A 16,978-nucleotide genomic window follows, 5' to 3' on the forward strand; every position below is an offset into this window, starting at 1 on the left:
TCCCTCTACAAAGGGATTCACATCGTCGAGCACGAGTCCAAGACCGGGGTCCAAGACCTGAGGCTGAGGTACTGACCCGAGTACTGACTGGCACTGGCGGTGGCACTGTGGTGCATTGTAGGCCTATTGGTCGACTTGGTATTAAACTTCGCGGTAGGAAGCACAGGGCCAGGGTATAAGGCCTGTGAGGTCGATTGCAATTTACTGACAAAAGTAACGAGTACTTGCCAATATGCATCATTTTTATGCTATAGCTATTTTTAAAGCACCGAATAGTCCTGAAAGTTCGGTTGGAGAAATAATTTCGCTAGAACGATTTCGAAAAGAAGTTCGAAACTGAGGATCGGAGAATGTCGTGCAGCCCTTCTGTTGTTTTAAAACGACTCCAAATAAAATCAGAAATAGAAAGCTGATGACAAGAATAAATTGGCAGAAGAATGTTATTCTTATTCCGCTCGATGCAAAGTGGTCGGCTAACTTTAGGCTAAACTTGTCAAGAGAAGATTGAATATCGTGAACTAGCCTCGACAAAAGCGATAGAAGTGGAGTTCTGCAAAGGTATAGTAGAAAATACATGTTTCGTAATTGTCCGCTTTTTTGGAGGGGGGGGGGGTATTGAAAAGATAAGCTTACCTTCAAAGTGCGATAAAATATACACAACACGATTTTTTTACATTCATTTATTCATTTTTTCTCATTTTCTTTGCCAATCGTGCAATATTTCAAACAAAAGAAATACATATACGTGTACTACAATAAACCGATGGACACAAGTAACTTTATAGAAGACAGAGACGACAGACACATAACCTGGTAACAAAACAGGAAGACATGTCAATTGTCTCTCCGCTTCAGGCCTACGGATATATATCTGCGCTATTTAGCTACTTACAAAATGGGGAATCTTTTTCAAATGGCACAGGTTAATTGCGATGCATCTAATTCTTACACATTTTACATGTTCTGACAGCCGTTTTGTGTGGTTATGTCCAGTTACGTTAACCCATCTTCGCTAGCAGAGTTCGTCGGACTATATGTCAAGAACCATGCAAACCGCGCCAAGTAATATAATTTACAAAACTCGTGGAGATATTTCACATAGGCCTCATATACATCGAAGGTTCAGTCCTTCAATATTTTGAGTAGGCCTAATCTCCTCGAATCACAGACTGAATGATGTTTTCGGTGATATTTTACACTCTCTATAACCCGTCACACAAAAACTCCATTCGAACTAAATTTACGAAAAATATCCATACGAATTTTAATGTTAATAACTATTTTTTTCTGCTCTTGTAAACTCCAATGATAAGCTCACTTTTTTGTAGCTCTGGTCACTGTGACTTGAAAATCTTCAAGTTATTGTTACTTCCTAAACAACAGCAGACATGAATTTTGAAAACTAGTGACATATGGATTCATCTGATAGAAAGTATTGTCATAGAGAAGAATAATTCAATAACTTTAATTTTATTTCGTCAATAAAATTAAAGCATCTTACAAAATTCATGTTAATTTCAATGCCAGCCAACTTTCTTTGATTCGCCCTGTTAATAAATTGATAATCATCGAGAATCGATCAATGATAGAAAGACGGATGTATGCGAAGTGAATTTATCAAAGACTGTGTTCAAACATTTTCACCTACTGCCCTTTTGTGTGTGCAGCATTGATTTGCAAATATCCCGATATGGTCTGAAACATTTCAGATTCAATGAACCATGTGCCTGATCACAGTCCGAGTGGAGGGACTGTGGCCTGATACACTTGCTGTTTGTGTCACTCTGATGCTGATCTCACCTGTGTGTAAGGCAAGAAATACCTCGCTCGTTGTATCAGTAATAAATTGGCATAAGGTGTCACTGAAATGTTTCATTTACAGCAGCGGCAGCAACAGAAATGAGAACTCAACGTACAATTACAACAACAACAACAACAACTACAACAACAACAACAACAACGACGACGACAGCAACAGCAGCCATGACAACGACAATTATGACAACAGTGTTAGGGCTGACTGCCTTTGTGGTTTATATGGTTAGGCCTATTCATTTATGTTTCTTCATTTATTTACTCCACTTCATCACTTGCACAAGTAGGGTTTTAGGCAGAATTCCAAATGGACAATTCGATGGAGGTAAAGATGGGTGTGTCACGACCACAGGGAACCAAGAAATCTGGTTGTTGTTGTTGTTGTTGTTGTTTTTTGTATTGTTGTTAACGTTTATTTGTCGTATTGTTGTTGCTGACCAATAAAATTCAACGAACATAACTGTTGTGTTGTTGTTAATGTTTCAAACGTAATGTAGATGTCATAAGAAATGCCACAAGGACACTATCATTACTTGGCCCGATACAACTCTATGCTAACATACACTCTCTTCATACACTGAAAGAGTATGAAGAGAGTGTCAAGTCTACTATTTCATTTCTGTATATGAGATGCCGTGGATTGAATTGAATAAGCTAGTTGTTTGTCATCTAGATCGGGATTAAGGAGAAAGCATCACATTGTCTTTCTTTGAACTACTTCAAAGAATTGCATATTGAAACGAAATAAGGCGTAACTTTGAAGTTTCATTATTTTTGTTCTTTTAAATTAGTAAATTGTCTTTATCCTCTCCTACTTAAAGTGCTTTGCAATGTTAGCCCTGCACATGCAATGTTATTGTTGACAAATGGATTCTAGTCCGGATTTGAATTTATTTTCAACACATACAGGATGTATTGACGAGCTGAACAAAAGGCATCTGACACATGATTGCGGGATTTGAAAGTGAAGGGGCTTGTAAAGTTCAATCAACTATAACTAATTTTTGGCGCCTTTTCCACTTCGTCTGTTCCGTTTGTAAAATGCGATTCCTTACTCCAATAAAAAAATACCATGTCAAAATCCCTGATGATCATCTAGATCAACATATCAACTTAGCCTTCATATGTGTAATGTTCATCATTATTGTTGAAGACGAATTTACGTCCGGACTAAAATTCTGTACACAATGTTGCGTCTTAGCAAGACTAATAATTTGTATTCAACATACCACAAGAGGTAAATGCTGAAGTTTTTAAAGAGCAGAAATACGAAATATTGTTAATATTACAGCTAATGTATCTTTGAGTTTGGTTGTGCCAACACACAGCATAAAGCAACGTTAACAAGAATATTCCAGGCCGCTTTTGACTAACGCCGAATAACAATGTGTTATTTACTTTCTTCTGAATGACAGTAACGTTATAATATAGTAGTTTGGTAGTTTACGCAATTTAGTAGTTACTTACTGGATATCTCAATGAATACTCCATAGACAGGATTTGGAATCCCAGATCAAATTTCTGACAACCTAAGGCGTTACTGGTCATCATGTAGATATAAATGTTATCGAGATTGCAATTAGAGGGTGAAATTTAAGATCCTATGATTTACTTCTTCCAAACAAGGAATCGATATCTTTTGCAACTGTTCACAATCGGCAAAACTGTCAACAACTAGAACATTGGGATCCTAAGCAAACCAAGCAAGAACGGACGTAGTCAATGGATAAGTTAGAAAGTTACTTTAACGAGTCCCTTGAATGTCGAGTGGCAGTCAGTCTGATGTCCTTCGACAACAACTCACTGGCTCTTTCCACGAGACGTAAAACTATGTTCTTAACTTGCAATGGATCAAGAATGACTTTAATTTGTAGATAAATTGGAAAGCTGTCAAACCCATTAGAAAAGATAAGGTATATCGTATCAACTTGACCCGCTTTGATCCAAATTTAATGTTGAGCTATTGAACATAAATTTTGATAAAAAACGTCAAAAATGATGGAGACAAGCCTATTAGTTAGAAAAAATGATGTTACGGATAGCCCTTTCCATAATATTACTACAGACCCCATGCATAACATGGACACAGATCTTTTATTTTCGACAAACTGTTCGTCAGACCACAGGGAATGGAGTAATCTTGTTGTTGTTGTTGTTGTTGTTGTTAGTGTGATGGTGATGATGATGATGACGATAATAAAAAATATTAAAAAACAATGTGTCATTCCTTGCTGTTGTTTGTCGATGTTGTTGATAATTGTAAAAGAAAACTGTAATCGTGACCAAAAACGACGTAGGTCGCCCAACGTCACTCCCGTCCTATTATAGGACGGGAGTGACGTTGGGCCGTTGGAAATTCAACTTCTATTGGATTTCACAGATCTATCTTACTTATATGCTTTCAAAGACAAAAGCAGTAAGATATCTTCTTCATCTTGTTCCAAAAGTGTTGATGAAAGAAAGGGTAACCGGGGGGGGGGGGGGGGGGAGGAAGTTACGAGGGTGGTGTCAATTTGAATTGAAGACTTATTCTTGTGCCCTCGTCTAACCCTCGTCAAATTGCATTGCAAATGCTGTGTATAAAGTTGTTGGAAATTGAAAAAGAGGAGTTCTGGAAAAAATTCACTATTTGGCGGGGGATGAGAAACCGTAGCAAAGAACAAAAATAAACAATATTACTTGATGAGGTAAAACTGAAAAATTAGGTACATGTAAATAAAACAACAGCAAGATGTGATTTAAAATAATAATCATAACAGGAATTAATGAAATCAGATGTAATGAAATGTTATGTCCGAAGGGCGCTCCAAATATGAAAAATTAGAAATTGAGATGAAAATGAAAAGTACGTAATGACAGAAAGTAACTGTCGGTTTGTAATTTGTACTTCATGCCCGCTGGCAATCTTTTGTATTTTTTCTGCCATTATTGGCTTTATTTTGTTTCAAAAGCAACCTCATGGAATTTTTTTTTGATCTTCCAGACACCCCGATATCAATAGGTATAACCCTTACTACGCAAGTATCGACATGGTGGTGAATTTCGCCAGGCATCGTAATCAGATTGAATGGAATGGGTTGTTCAGACTATGCAACGCCGACCTAAGGGGAGAACCATTTGATTTCTAGGGCTGGAGGATTTAGGGGGGAATTGTCGATAGGTGAAGAAGAAAAGCAAAAAAAATATCCAGTAATGTCTTGAGAAAAAATTGATCATAGCAGACGAAAGAAAAGAAAATGTCACAAAATTTGGGGAAATCTGTCTCTCTTTTAACTTATTCTCTGGAGGTGCGCCGTCAAAAAGTGACTGTGAACAAAACTATCGATTTCAACGAGTTGGTGGTGTACCGATACCAACAGCCACAATGCGCCCTCAACAGCAAACCACGTAGAAGCCTTTTTCTTATTTGCACAAAAATAATTGCCTTTTCTCAAGGCTAGAATATTAATACTCCTCATACGATTGATGGAGAGGTTGAAATATCACCTGAATCTTTTCTTTATCAATAGAATGTACCAACAGATCACATTCTTTATGCTAATGATAATTTTTTATCTGATCATTGCATCTGAAAACAAACCATTCCCATATCAATGCCAAACTCGTGAAGATGTAGTAAGTCTTCAAAGAGCATTTGATTTTTTTCATACCTTCCACTATTGCAATGTTTCTATTCAGTTACATTTTGTCAGTAGATAAAAAGGGTAAAAGGTCGTGGGTGACAGAATTATGAGAATTTTGACAATAAATATGATGACAAATCAGATTGCAGACATTTATGTTCTGTATCTCATTGAAAATTTTATCTTGTCAGACAGATATTTATTGCTATTAAGGCCTTAAATGCAGTGACTAAAATTTTTAATTAACCAACGGAGAGAATAATCAAAACAAAGTGTTTTTTTAGTATTAAGTATAATATTCATATTGTAGTAAAAGTTAAATAATTATTTTAAATACATGAAACACTTGGGTCCTTAAATATTTCCTAAACCATGTAAGAAATGGCATTACACCTTACTTCTAAATGTTCATTACTGAAGTTTTAAATTGGTTTAACCTTTTGAGACTTTGTTGAACACCAGTTGAAGAGATTTACAAAGCATAAATGTGCTTATATAAGTTCATAGAGAGTGTTCTAAAAAGAGTTAGTCCAACTACAACCATAGAAGCAACACGTAGAGTGCTGGAACACACCATGATCACGGCATAGATAAATTAATAAAGAAGGCGGTTCAACCAGTACTCCTTGTCTTCTAATGATCTTTATTTAATCTTTAATTTTTAGTCATAGCGCTTTTCACTGTTTTTTATCACTACTGGTTTTTAATTTCGTTCCTTACAACTGTAGTTGTGGATTTTTCACTCACTGTAGTTCCAGTTTTCATAAGTATTATAATTCTCATTTTCTTTCGTTTTTACTCTCAGTTTACTTTTTACCAGCCCGATTTTTACTTTTGTTTGTGCTCATTTGTATTTGTCAGCTTTTGCCCTGAAGAAGGCAACTTGTGTGTTGCTGAAACGTCGGTATTTTTTAAATAAAGATCATTAGAAGACAAGGAGTACTGGTTGAACTGCCTTCTTTATTAATTTATCTAAGTTCATATTTCTGTCATTCTTAGGGACTGGTCAGTTTCTTCTGCTGGGGGGGAGGGGAGGGGCAATGGATTATTTTTTGTGGACATCAAAATGTGGCTGATATCCTTCTTGATAAAACAAGAACAGGCTAATGCCCCCATTCCAACTTTCAAGAACAGGGGGTGACCCCCTTGAGACAAAGGTAAAGATAGATGAACAATTATATATATATATATATATATATATATATATATATATATATATATATATATATATATATATATATATATATATATATATATATATATATACACAATAAATATGAGAACACATCAAGTATGTTTGGTACCTATTACTCGAGTTTCACGCATACACGCGATCGTCAGATAGGTAGATTTTATTGTATGAAATTTGCTTCAGGTGCTTACATATAAGTATCAGGTTGGGTCAAACCATTTGGTGTTGTGGGTTGGATTGAAATTAGACAAGTAAAATTTGTTTTCGTGTCGGCACTTGGAGACCAACTCGGAACGCTTGTTTAAAAGGCTAGATTTATCTGCATTGATTATGAATAGCTTCTCTGTAAGGCAAAGGTTGCATTTCTTTGACACATTTGAGTAACTGCTTGCTTTTGATAGGATTGACCATGATATATTAAATGGTTTGTCGTGAGATTTCAAGTGACAGACATATTTTGACAATTCTGTGCTGTTGGCGTATGCCTTACTTCGGAAAGATTGGACATGATTTGCATAGCGTGTTTTAAATGTGTTGTCAGTTAGACCGATGTAATGTTTCGCCTCATTGGCATCGCTTGTAACAGTAGCTTTATAGATTATAGATTTAGACTGGCAAGCTCCCTGGAGTGGGCAATTGGTCTTGATGCGGCAATTACATACGTCAGTGAGTTTTCTATCATTGCGCTGGGTGACCCGTTTGTTGTGTGATTTTATAATACTGTCCATGTTCTGCATGCAGCTGTAGCTTAATTTGACTGTATTTCTGTTAAGAACTTTATGTAATTTACAATCCTTTGGGAAATGTTTCTTAAGGAGACGGAAGAATTCCTTTCCGACGTTGGTTTTCACACTCTTACTGTAGGGTGGGTTGAACCATGTAATTCTACGCTGTCTGCTCCTTGTTTTTATATATATATATATATATATATATATATATATATATATATATATATATATATATATATATATATATATATATATATATATATATATATATATATATATATATATATATATATATATATATATATATATATATATATATATATATATATATATCTGCTTGGGTATCGAGCACTCTATTCCACATGATCTTGAAACCCACAAGTGTGTGTATAAAATCTTAAAAGTTTTATTTTAAGCATTGTATCATTCTGTCTGTTTAAATTGTTGCAGTTAGGAATTTCATCATGGGTTAAAGTGTGAATACATTATTTTGTTATTTTGAATGAGCTGTGAATGTATTTCACACTTTCTATGCAAAACCAGATGTCCAGAACTGCTCTACATAAATTGATGTCCATCACTAATATCAAAGAGAGGACAGCAGTAGATAAAGAAATAGTGTCAATGATACTGTGCTCCCATTTTACAGAGATACTAAGTACTAGTACACACATGACATTGCATTCTTACAGGTTGATTACTAAGAAAATTCCATTGCAAGTTATCCCCCAGCAATATGAAATGCTCCTTCTCATAATGACTTTTACACATCTGACAGAAAACAACCCTAGGATCAAGACTATCATGTTTTAAAGCAATAAGAGAAAATGATTTTTTGACAAAAAATGGCAAAAATTGCCCCAAAAATACAAATATGAAAATTTCACCACAATTTGAACAGATCTGACAAAGGCCAACCCTGGGATAATACATACAAGTTTTCAAGGCAATGGGATGAGCGCTTTCAGAAAAGAAGAGTTTTTGACCAAAAACGGGAAAGTCGCCCAAAAAATACAACTTTCAAAATTTCACCACAATTTGAAGAAATGTAACTAAAGTCACTATAAAGAGCCTGCATACCAAGTTTCAACCAAATCTGGCCAGTGGTTACAGAGTTTTAGCAATTTGCAGGATTTTTCCCTTTTTTCCTTCATTTGCATATTTTTGACTTTGACATGTTCATTTCAACAAATTCACATCTCCACCCCTGGATGCAACTGTCCACCAAATACTAAGATGGTAGGTGCTGCGGTTTAGGAGTTTTTAATGTTGACAGACATACATCCGCACATACTAACAAACATACATACATACATACATACATACATGCATACATACATACATACATACATACATACATACATACATACATACATACATACATGCATACATACATACATACATACATGCATACGTACAGACAGACAGACAAACAGATAAGCATGCATACATACATACATTTTATTTTTACAGCTTTTAACCTCCAACAGCCGACCAACCTATCAATATCAGCTTGTTCAACTTGACACTACTGCTTATAATATATAAACAAGACTTAATTACATTCTGATTAAACATGCCTTGCTTACAAAAAAGTTCAAGGTCGTCAAAAGCATTATAAGGAATCATGTAACACTTTCATTACACTGTTTACACAGATTGCATAATTGCTATAAATAGAACATGATTAATGTTATAGTCCAGCTTTACCATAAAAACCCTATCACTTTGACCACTCTTTTAATTGACCACTCTATTTTTGTCCTCAAAAAGTAATTTTATTTTCTCCTTACTAAGTCGACCATAAATGGAAATTGGAACTTTCTCTATCTCTATTTATTTGACCAACCTATCATGACAAACTATTTCTTTTAGATAACATACAGAGAACAATACATGACAGTACAGAATATGTCAAAGTTTGGATTCAGGAAAGTTGCCTTTACATGTTTTAATCATCATCCAAGATGGTAAGCATTTCACTATGAACTGCCAAAAAAGTTGAACTTTCTAATAATTCTACGCTAAAATTATTTTGGCTTTGTTGATTTCCTAATTAATTCAATTATTTAAAATCATATTAATTATTTTTTTCTGGGTGAATTGATAGGGTTTATACAGTACAAGAGTTACATACAATGTAAGTCAAATTCAGTTAAAACATCAATTACCGTCTAACATTGCATCATTCCTATAAATAACACCTCAGCCTGGAACAGCACAATCATTATCTGCTCATTCACACGACTTTGAATGAATGACCTACTACATTTCACATGTGTAAAAAATTTGAAAGCATGGCAAAAAGTACCACAAAATTTGCAAATTTTGCCTTGAGTTCACCGAGTCATCTTCAGGTCACTCAGGTCCCTGCACAACCAATTTGAAAGTAATGGCATACACAGTTTCAAAGAAGGTTTTTTTAACCCAAAATGGCAAAAATTGCCCAAAAATACAAAAATTGCCCAAAAATACAGATATGCACATTTTGCCATAATTTTGATGAATTCTATTTTGAGTTATCACAAGGCACCTGCACGCCAAATTTTAAAGCGATCTGACCATTGATTTAAGAGAAAAATTTTTACTAAAATGGCAAAAAAAGAAAAAAAAATCATTAAAAATAGAAAGCATCAAATATTGACATCAAATCTATATGTTTAAATGAGTTGGGCCCAAGGTACCTAAAAACCAAATATGACAATGATTAGATGGGTAGTTCCTGAGTTATTGATTTTTGACCATTTTTGCCGTTTTTTCTACCTCATTTGCATATCTATGAGACTAAAAAGTTCATTTTAACAACGGCACATCTACACCATATATGGCATCACTACACCAAAAATCAGCTTAATACGTGCAGCAGTTCATGAGTTTTTGCGTTGGACGGACAGACATCCATACATACATACATACATACAGACAGACATCTCACATACAGACTTTTTCAACCATATAACCTCCCAATTGCCGTATATGTATGGCAAATGGGAACTAAAACCTTCAGTAGGTAATTAGGCTGTTACCAACTACCAAGTTAAATGTTAATGAACCCATGCTTGGCTCACTGAAAGTCTGATTTTTCACATCTTTGTGTATAGTTTAACATATATATAGGAGAGAGTAGCTCTGTCTTTTGACAACTTTTCATGATTTTATTCTGCATATGAATGACAAAAATGCCTGATTTCAGTTTGTCAACATAGTATACATATGTATAAAGTGTTATGTTATTACCAATACATGAATTCTGGACTGGGACAGAAAATTCATTTTTTGCCTATACATATGTAGGCGATTTCAACAAGTTTAACACTGGGCATTGCAATGTACCCTAACCTGTTCACCATCACGGTGGACCTCTACAGAGGAAAATGGGGATGAGAAGGTTTAGAGAGTTACAGAACAAAAATAACAAAGTAGTTGTATTGTCATAAATTATAACTGCTTGCCTTTAAGGAGAACTAAGTTTAACTCTGTGTTTTCATGATAATTTAAGTATAAAAGTTTATTTTCACAGATAATGCATTATTTCAGTTCTCTGGAACCATACTGTCATAATTTTCCTTGTACTAGCTGCCAAGGTATTGAATATGAATTTTTCTATCTTGGTATTCCATCTTACTTTTTAAATGACAGATTTAGAAACTTTATGAAAGAAACTGTTAACAAACTAGGATCATGCCCTTGTAACCATTGACAGGGCAAAGGAAAATGGGCTTCACTTGGTTTAAATTACATCTTTGAGTTAGTTTTATAAAGTTATAGCTAAATCTGATGCACATAATGTCTGAGGGGACCTTTTCTTTTACCAATGAAACCATACAAACAAAGCTATAACAAAAACCATCTTTGAACAATCATTTTACTCATGAAAAACACACCGTTTATTTGACAACCTGACAAAGAGGAAAAAAGTTTCCCTTTAAGGTTCATCAATGAGAACAAAAAAATTACTTGTCATTTTTTTCCGTGTTATATATGTCACTGTATCAGTATACAATGAAATATTAGTTCATGTTGCTTTCTCATACAGAGTTCTCACAGAGAAGACAGTCTAGGATCAGTTTTTGTCATGCTTTGTATATAAATTGCAGTCTAGTCAGACACTTCAGCAGCCTACAGATGAGTACATCCAAGTTGTCATTCAAAAATTGGAATCATTTATGTCTAAAGATGCCACCTCTGGCTCATCCATCATTAATGAATGAATGGAGTGAAACGTAATTCATTTATTAGAATGAGAGTATAGAGAAGACTCTAGTATATCCATGAAAATATTATGTTGATGGGTATCTACTGTGTATCAATGCTAAATATTAAAATACCTGCAAGATCACTTTTGCGCAGGATGTCTTAGAAAAGCTTAATTTATTATTTATTTAAAGTTTGATTCATAAAGTAAAACTTTGTTCACAAATGCGTCCAACTATGACATTCTGTTTGTGGTTATATTTGAAGTATTGATAAAGGGTAGGCGCCCTCTAGAGTTGGTCCAGGACGTCAGAATTTTGCAGGGCTCTTTCACTGGTGAAAGAAGTCATACAAAGTTCTCGGATGTTAAATAGACTAGCCCACTAAATGCTTGGCATTATATTTGTTTGTAACTTTGCTTATGTAAGCTTTGAATTTTATCTTGCTCTGGCCATACACAATAGTTACCATCTGATCATGCCACCATAAATCACCATACAATTGCTGAAGTTTATTCCTTCAATTTATTCTGTTAAGATATTAATGTCAGAAGACTTGCCCGGGGCAAGTTTAGTTTAACTCAATCCAAGTTCAAATACCAGTGTTTTGATCTCTGCAAGTAAAAGTTAGAGAGATTAAAATACCAAAGTCTCGCAATTTTTGTGCTCTTGCTGTTACGTTGCTTTTAGCCTATGTGAAGTTTTAAACAGAAAAAAAAAAAAATTGGACTTATTCATTCAAATTCCTGTTAGCAAGAAGTATAGTAGATTTTTCTCTGACAGATAGTATAATGTTATTGAGAATTCAATGCTAAGTGTTGAGCATTCAATGCTAAGTGTTGAGAATTCAATGCTAAGTGTTGACATAGAATAAATGATGATGGCAAATTTCAGCACTTAGATCTCCATCAGTGATGTCACAGGTCAAACTGTGATATGCTGGGTGGATGTGGAGACATATCAACACAACATGTATAGAGATGAAACATGTAATGTATTCCAGGGCAATTGACGCAATCAAAGAAGAGCTATCACATTTTAAAATTTCTGTCTTCCTACTATACAATCATGACTGTATACAGTGATACAGCGTTTACGATTGGTGGAAATATGCATAGACATATCAAGATATGTCATCCGTACCAGATTGGAAACATTTCTTACATAGAACAGACCACATTCACTGCTTAGCCCTGATTCCCTGTAAACAGGTCTGCACCCATCGCTGATAACAGTTGGTGTAGGCCAAAACCACAGAGGTGAATGCATTATTGAATAGTCCACAGAATGGGACCACCGATGTTTTCTTAGATAGTGACTTTGCCATTCTACCTGTTCTACGGACAAGGAATGGCAATGCTACAGCATCATGGAGAGTGATCTCATCACCATAATGCCAGGTTGTCAGACAATTCAATTCACCTAGCATAGGAGTCTTAAAAGACATACCAACTACTAGCTGAATTTGCCAAATCCCTGATTGTAGATTTTATATCTTCAAATTACTGCTCCCTTGCCATTTTTGATCAGTATTTGAATCTGTAACTATACTGAGATTTTCTGTTTCTTCCCTGTCGTTCTCTCAGACAGTCTTTCCTTACCATTACTACATTACATTACAGAAACACACCATAACACTCTGTGGTACGTTTAAATCTGACGGAGGGCATTTTATTGCAAAAAAGAAAACTAATACATACAGTACAGACCTTTTGTGTTCAATAATATCTTACACTATAATTTTGAAGCAGTATATGCTCTACATGCATTTACGTGAAACCTTTTAGCTACAATAAACAAGGAATATGAACACCATTTTTAGATAACAGGTATTTTTTTCAGTTCAGCCATAATACTACTGCCAATAGCAACAATAATTTACAACAAAGTCTCAATTCAGAAAAGGAAATGTAACAGAAACTTTGAATCTGGTCTTGATACTTTGCCGACAGGGCATGTCTTTAAAACAAAAGAAACAATAATATTCACCACTGAGGGCACAATGTCAGACTTCAGGTTGTGCAGACAACACTATACGCTGTGTGTTGATGCTGTGGGTTATATTTAACGGTTTATCAGCAAATCAGTGAGGCAATCTTCAACAAACCACTGTAAATACATGCAACATTCTCACATATCTCTGTTCACTTGTGACTCTATCAACTTCAACCAAATCAAAAAATGTTCAGCCCTAAAAGCAGACATGCCATCTTACAGGAAGATTCGGCTTCAATGTTCAATATCTATATAACATTTTTGTTCATTTTACCCAAACATAGATTATATGAAAATTTACATAACATCAGAAAAAAAGAAGAGTAATAGAAAAGTATAACTTCTATCAATTTCACTGGTGACAAAATTTTACATCTACATTGTTTTTAAACTGTCAACCCAGAATTGCTGCTCAAATGCTGATTTCTTTTGGCTTCTAACAATATTTCACAATCCACTTGGCCACCTATCAAGCATCTCAAATCAATGAGAAGCACAACCCGGTGAAGAGTCCAATGTAATGGTACACAAGAAACAGTCTCTCTAAACGTAAGTATCTTGACAACTTTACTCTCATTTATCACAACTGTTTAAAAAATAAGCTTCTGTTACTACTTCCTTAGTTTGACCGTCATGATAAAAAAGAAATGATTATCACCTTCATAGGCAGACTGCAGAACACTAGGCTCACAATGAACAAATTTTACAAATCACAATAATCCTAGGGGGTGAAGTTGCTTCATAAAGCTTAAGAGAGCCCCTAGGAAAACCCTGATTGTTGTTATAATGCATATTAAGCTCAGTGTTCATCAGGTGTGCTACTTCATTCAGACAAAATAATTGAATATTTGACTTTATCTTGCTGCAATAATTAATGATGAAATGACACAAACAATTCCAAAAAATGCCTTGGCTTTGCTCACTATTTGTACCAGTATCTCTCCAAACATTTTAGAATACACCAGACTATCACGTCACAGTTCTCAACTTAGAATCGAATACTGAAGTCAGCTGGAAACTTGATATTGCACAGAACCTAACACCGACTATTTTGTTAATAAAATTTAAAATAGACATGCAATACTACAGAATAGACCATTACAGAATAGATCAATTGTTACAGTATATGCTCTATCTATACCATTCGTGTGCAAAACAACCAGCATGTTTCATGTCTATTTAAAGTTTTATAGAGAAAAAGAAATATATTAACTCTGTTAAAAGTAAGATGACAAAATATATTATGTGTATACAAGTATAACAGATAAATTAACAAGAAAATAGGACTTTTTTAAAAGCTACACAAGGTGAGTCTACAGCTAATATGTTTGTTTTTTTTAAGAAACAAAAAATAGAAATTAATATTAAACTTGAAAATACTTTGGGCCTAGTCTTTGGTCCTGACTCAATGAAAACCTGTTTTTTTAATAACCGAAGTTCATCTGCTTGTGGCAAAGACAAAATTTGAAAAGTCAAATACATATTATAATTATTACACATTTATTTTTGATGTCAGTACATAGATAAGTGGTATATTTTTATGATTGTCTTAATTGTTTCTCACATGGCACTATAATGAAAAATTCAAATACAATTCTCAATCCAATGCTAGCTTTGACAGCATTTTGGAAAAGCTGCAAAGAGGTACTTTGTCAATGGCATAATGTCCCCGTTTTTGAGTGGAATAGTCTTTATGGGGGTCAATCTTTGGTCAACAATTACATAAACAAAATTCATTTGTCAATTACTATTTTCTACATGGATGGCATTGTTCAGTAACAGATGTCTACCATCCTTTCAATTTTTCAAACAATCAAAAATATTCTGTCTGTGTGCTACTCTATCCCAGGGCAGTTTTATCCAGCAGTATTGATAAACTAAATGATGTGGGCAGACATTGTTGTCACCCTTGGCTCTCAGCAAAATGGACCAACCCGCTTCAGAACACACCATCCCAGCTATGTCAACTTGAAACACATGGGTGGTCACTGTGTCACGATATCAATTGTTCCCCTATTTGCATGACATTGTGCAAAATGGATTACCTAGCCACTAACATCATGCTGGTATTTTTGGATTTAACAGGGTACTTGGTATTGACCACGTTCAACAAAACAGCAAGTATTATCAGACATAACACAGTATTCAAGAGCACCTTACGCCAACAAGAATAAATCCTTGTTTATGTGACTACCAAGTTAAATTAATCATTTTGATATGCATTACATTCACTCGGCTATATTTTACTGCATACGCACACAGATCTAATAAAGTCACAATGAAGCTGGCTTTTTTTTTCTCTTTAAGCAGCAGTACCTGCATCACATATATTTGTTCTGTTCATTTGGTAAAAGACTCCAGTCTTGTAATCAGCTGTCTTCACACTCAAACTCACCAATAAACGGTATTACGTTGTGGTGGAGGTTAAAAACTGACAGTAGGAACTCTAGACTCTTTATCTGCCATCACATACCAGACTGATATAAATTAGAAATTTCTGGATGGCTTTTTAGTTGATTGGAGTACATTTTCTCTCTCGTAGCATCTTCGTCTTTTATAGTTGATAATATTTTCAGTTCTCCTAACGCAGGTATTCTTTGGTGTTTAAAGCACAGTATTATTCTCACATGAAATTCTCATCAAGAACACCTCTTTCCAATTCATAAATTCACATATACATTTGTAGTTCCAGGTTAACCATGCACACTGTCCATATTTACATGACAAAACTGTTCCTGCGGCACTGGAGCACTAACGGGCAGATTCCCCTCCACTTGCCAGAGCCGGCGTACTTGATCTGGATGCACTATTTGCATTAGATCCAGCAGGACTTGTCGCAGCAGATGGCGGCGTAGTAGTAGTGGTAGTTGGAACAGATGTTGTGGGATTGTTATCGGCAGAGCCACCCTGCTGTTGCTGTTGGGCCTGTACCTGGGCACACATTCTGTGGTGATTTTCCCAGTCTTTGTGCTGACAAAATGAACCACAGTATCTGGCAGTATTGCAGCCACTGCATGTCTCGTTAGCTTTTCGTCCACAGTTCCAGCAGCTCTGTGAAGATGAAAGGCCAGTCTACGCTAAGTGACATCGTAATACTCATTTTAGGATTGACCAACTGTTAATATTATCCTGATGATGTCTAACTATCATATCTGGTATATTTAAAAATATTCCACTTACGACAGACTGCGTCTACAGTATATCTTTGCTCTACACACATAATTACAGTCAAAGTTTGTAAGGGCAACTTCACAGGAGTAGCATTGTTAAATAGTTGAGCATTCTTTAAATATAATTTAACTGTTCTGGCATAAAACTGATCCAGATTAAAAAAGTTGTCACAAATGCTGATCATTGAGATGGGTGATTTTATGATAATGACTTACTTCACTAGAATCATCTTGGCTATATATGGTAATTTTATGCTAATGA

The 16,978-nt window shown here is 35.0% G+C and overlaps 1 protein-coding gene across 45 annotated transcripts in view; it reads right to left on the reverse strand.

Annotated features, from left to right (window-relative positions):
• Nucleotides 1–13,196: 13,196 nt before the first annotated feature.
• Nucleotides 13,197–16,978, reverse strand: part of LOC139147193 (protein CBFA2T1-like) — a 124,429-nt gene continuing 120,647 nt past the window's right edge. For 32 of the 45 annotated variants that reach the window (XM_070718179.1, XM_070718169.1, XM_070718153.1 and 29 more), the window contains one exon: nt 13,197–16,618. In XM_070718179.1, coding sequence (XP_070574280.1) covers nt 16,298–16,618 — 321 coding nt within the window. In that variant the 3' untranslated portion in view covers nt 13,197–16,297. The remainder of the gene's footprint in view (nt 16,619–16,978) is intronic. The other 13 variants (XM_070718185.1, XM_070718157.1, XM_070718186.1 and 10 more) reach the window with 1 other exon arrangement.

The sequence above is a fragment of the Ptychodera flava genome, chromosome 13 (assembly GCF_041260155.1).
Source record: "Ptychodera flava strain L36383 chromosome 13, AS_Pfla_20210202, whole genome shotgun sequence".
NCBI classification, from domain to species: domain Eukaryota; kingdom Metazoa; phylum Hemichordata; class Enteropneusta; family Ptychoderidae; genus Ptychodera; species Ptychodera flava.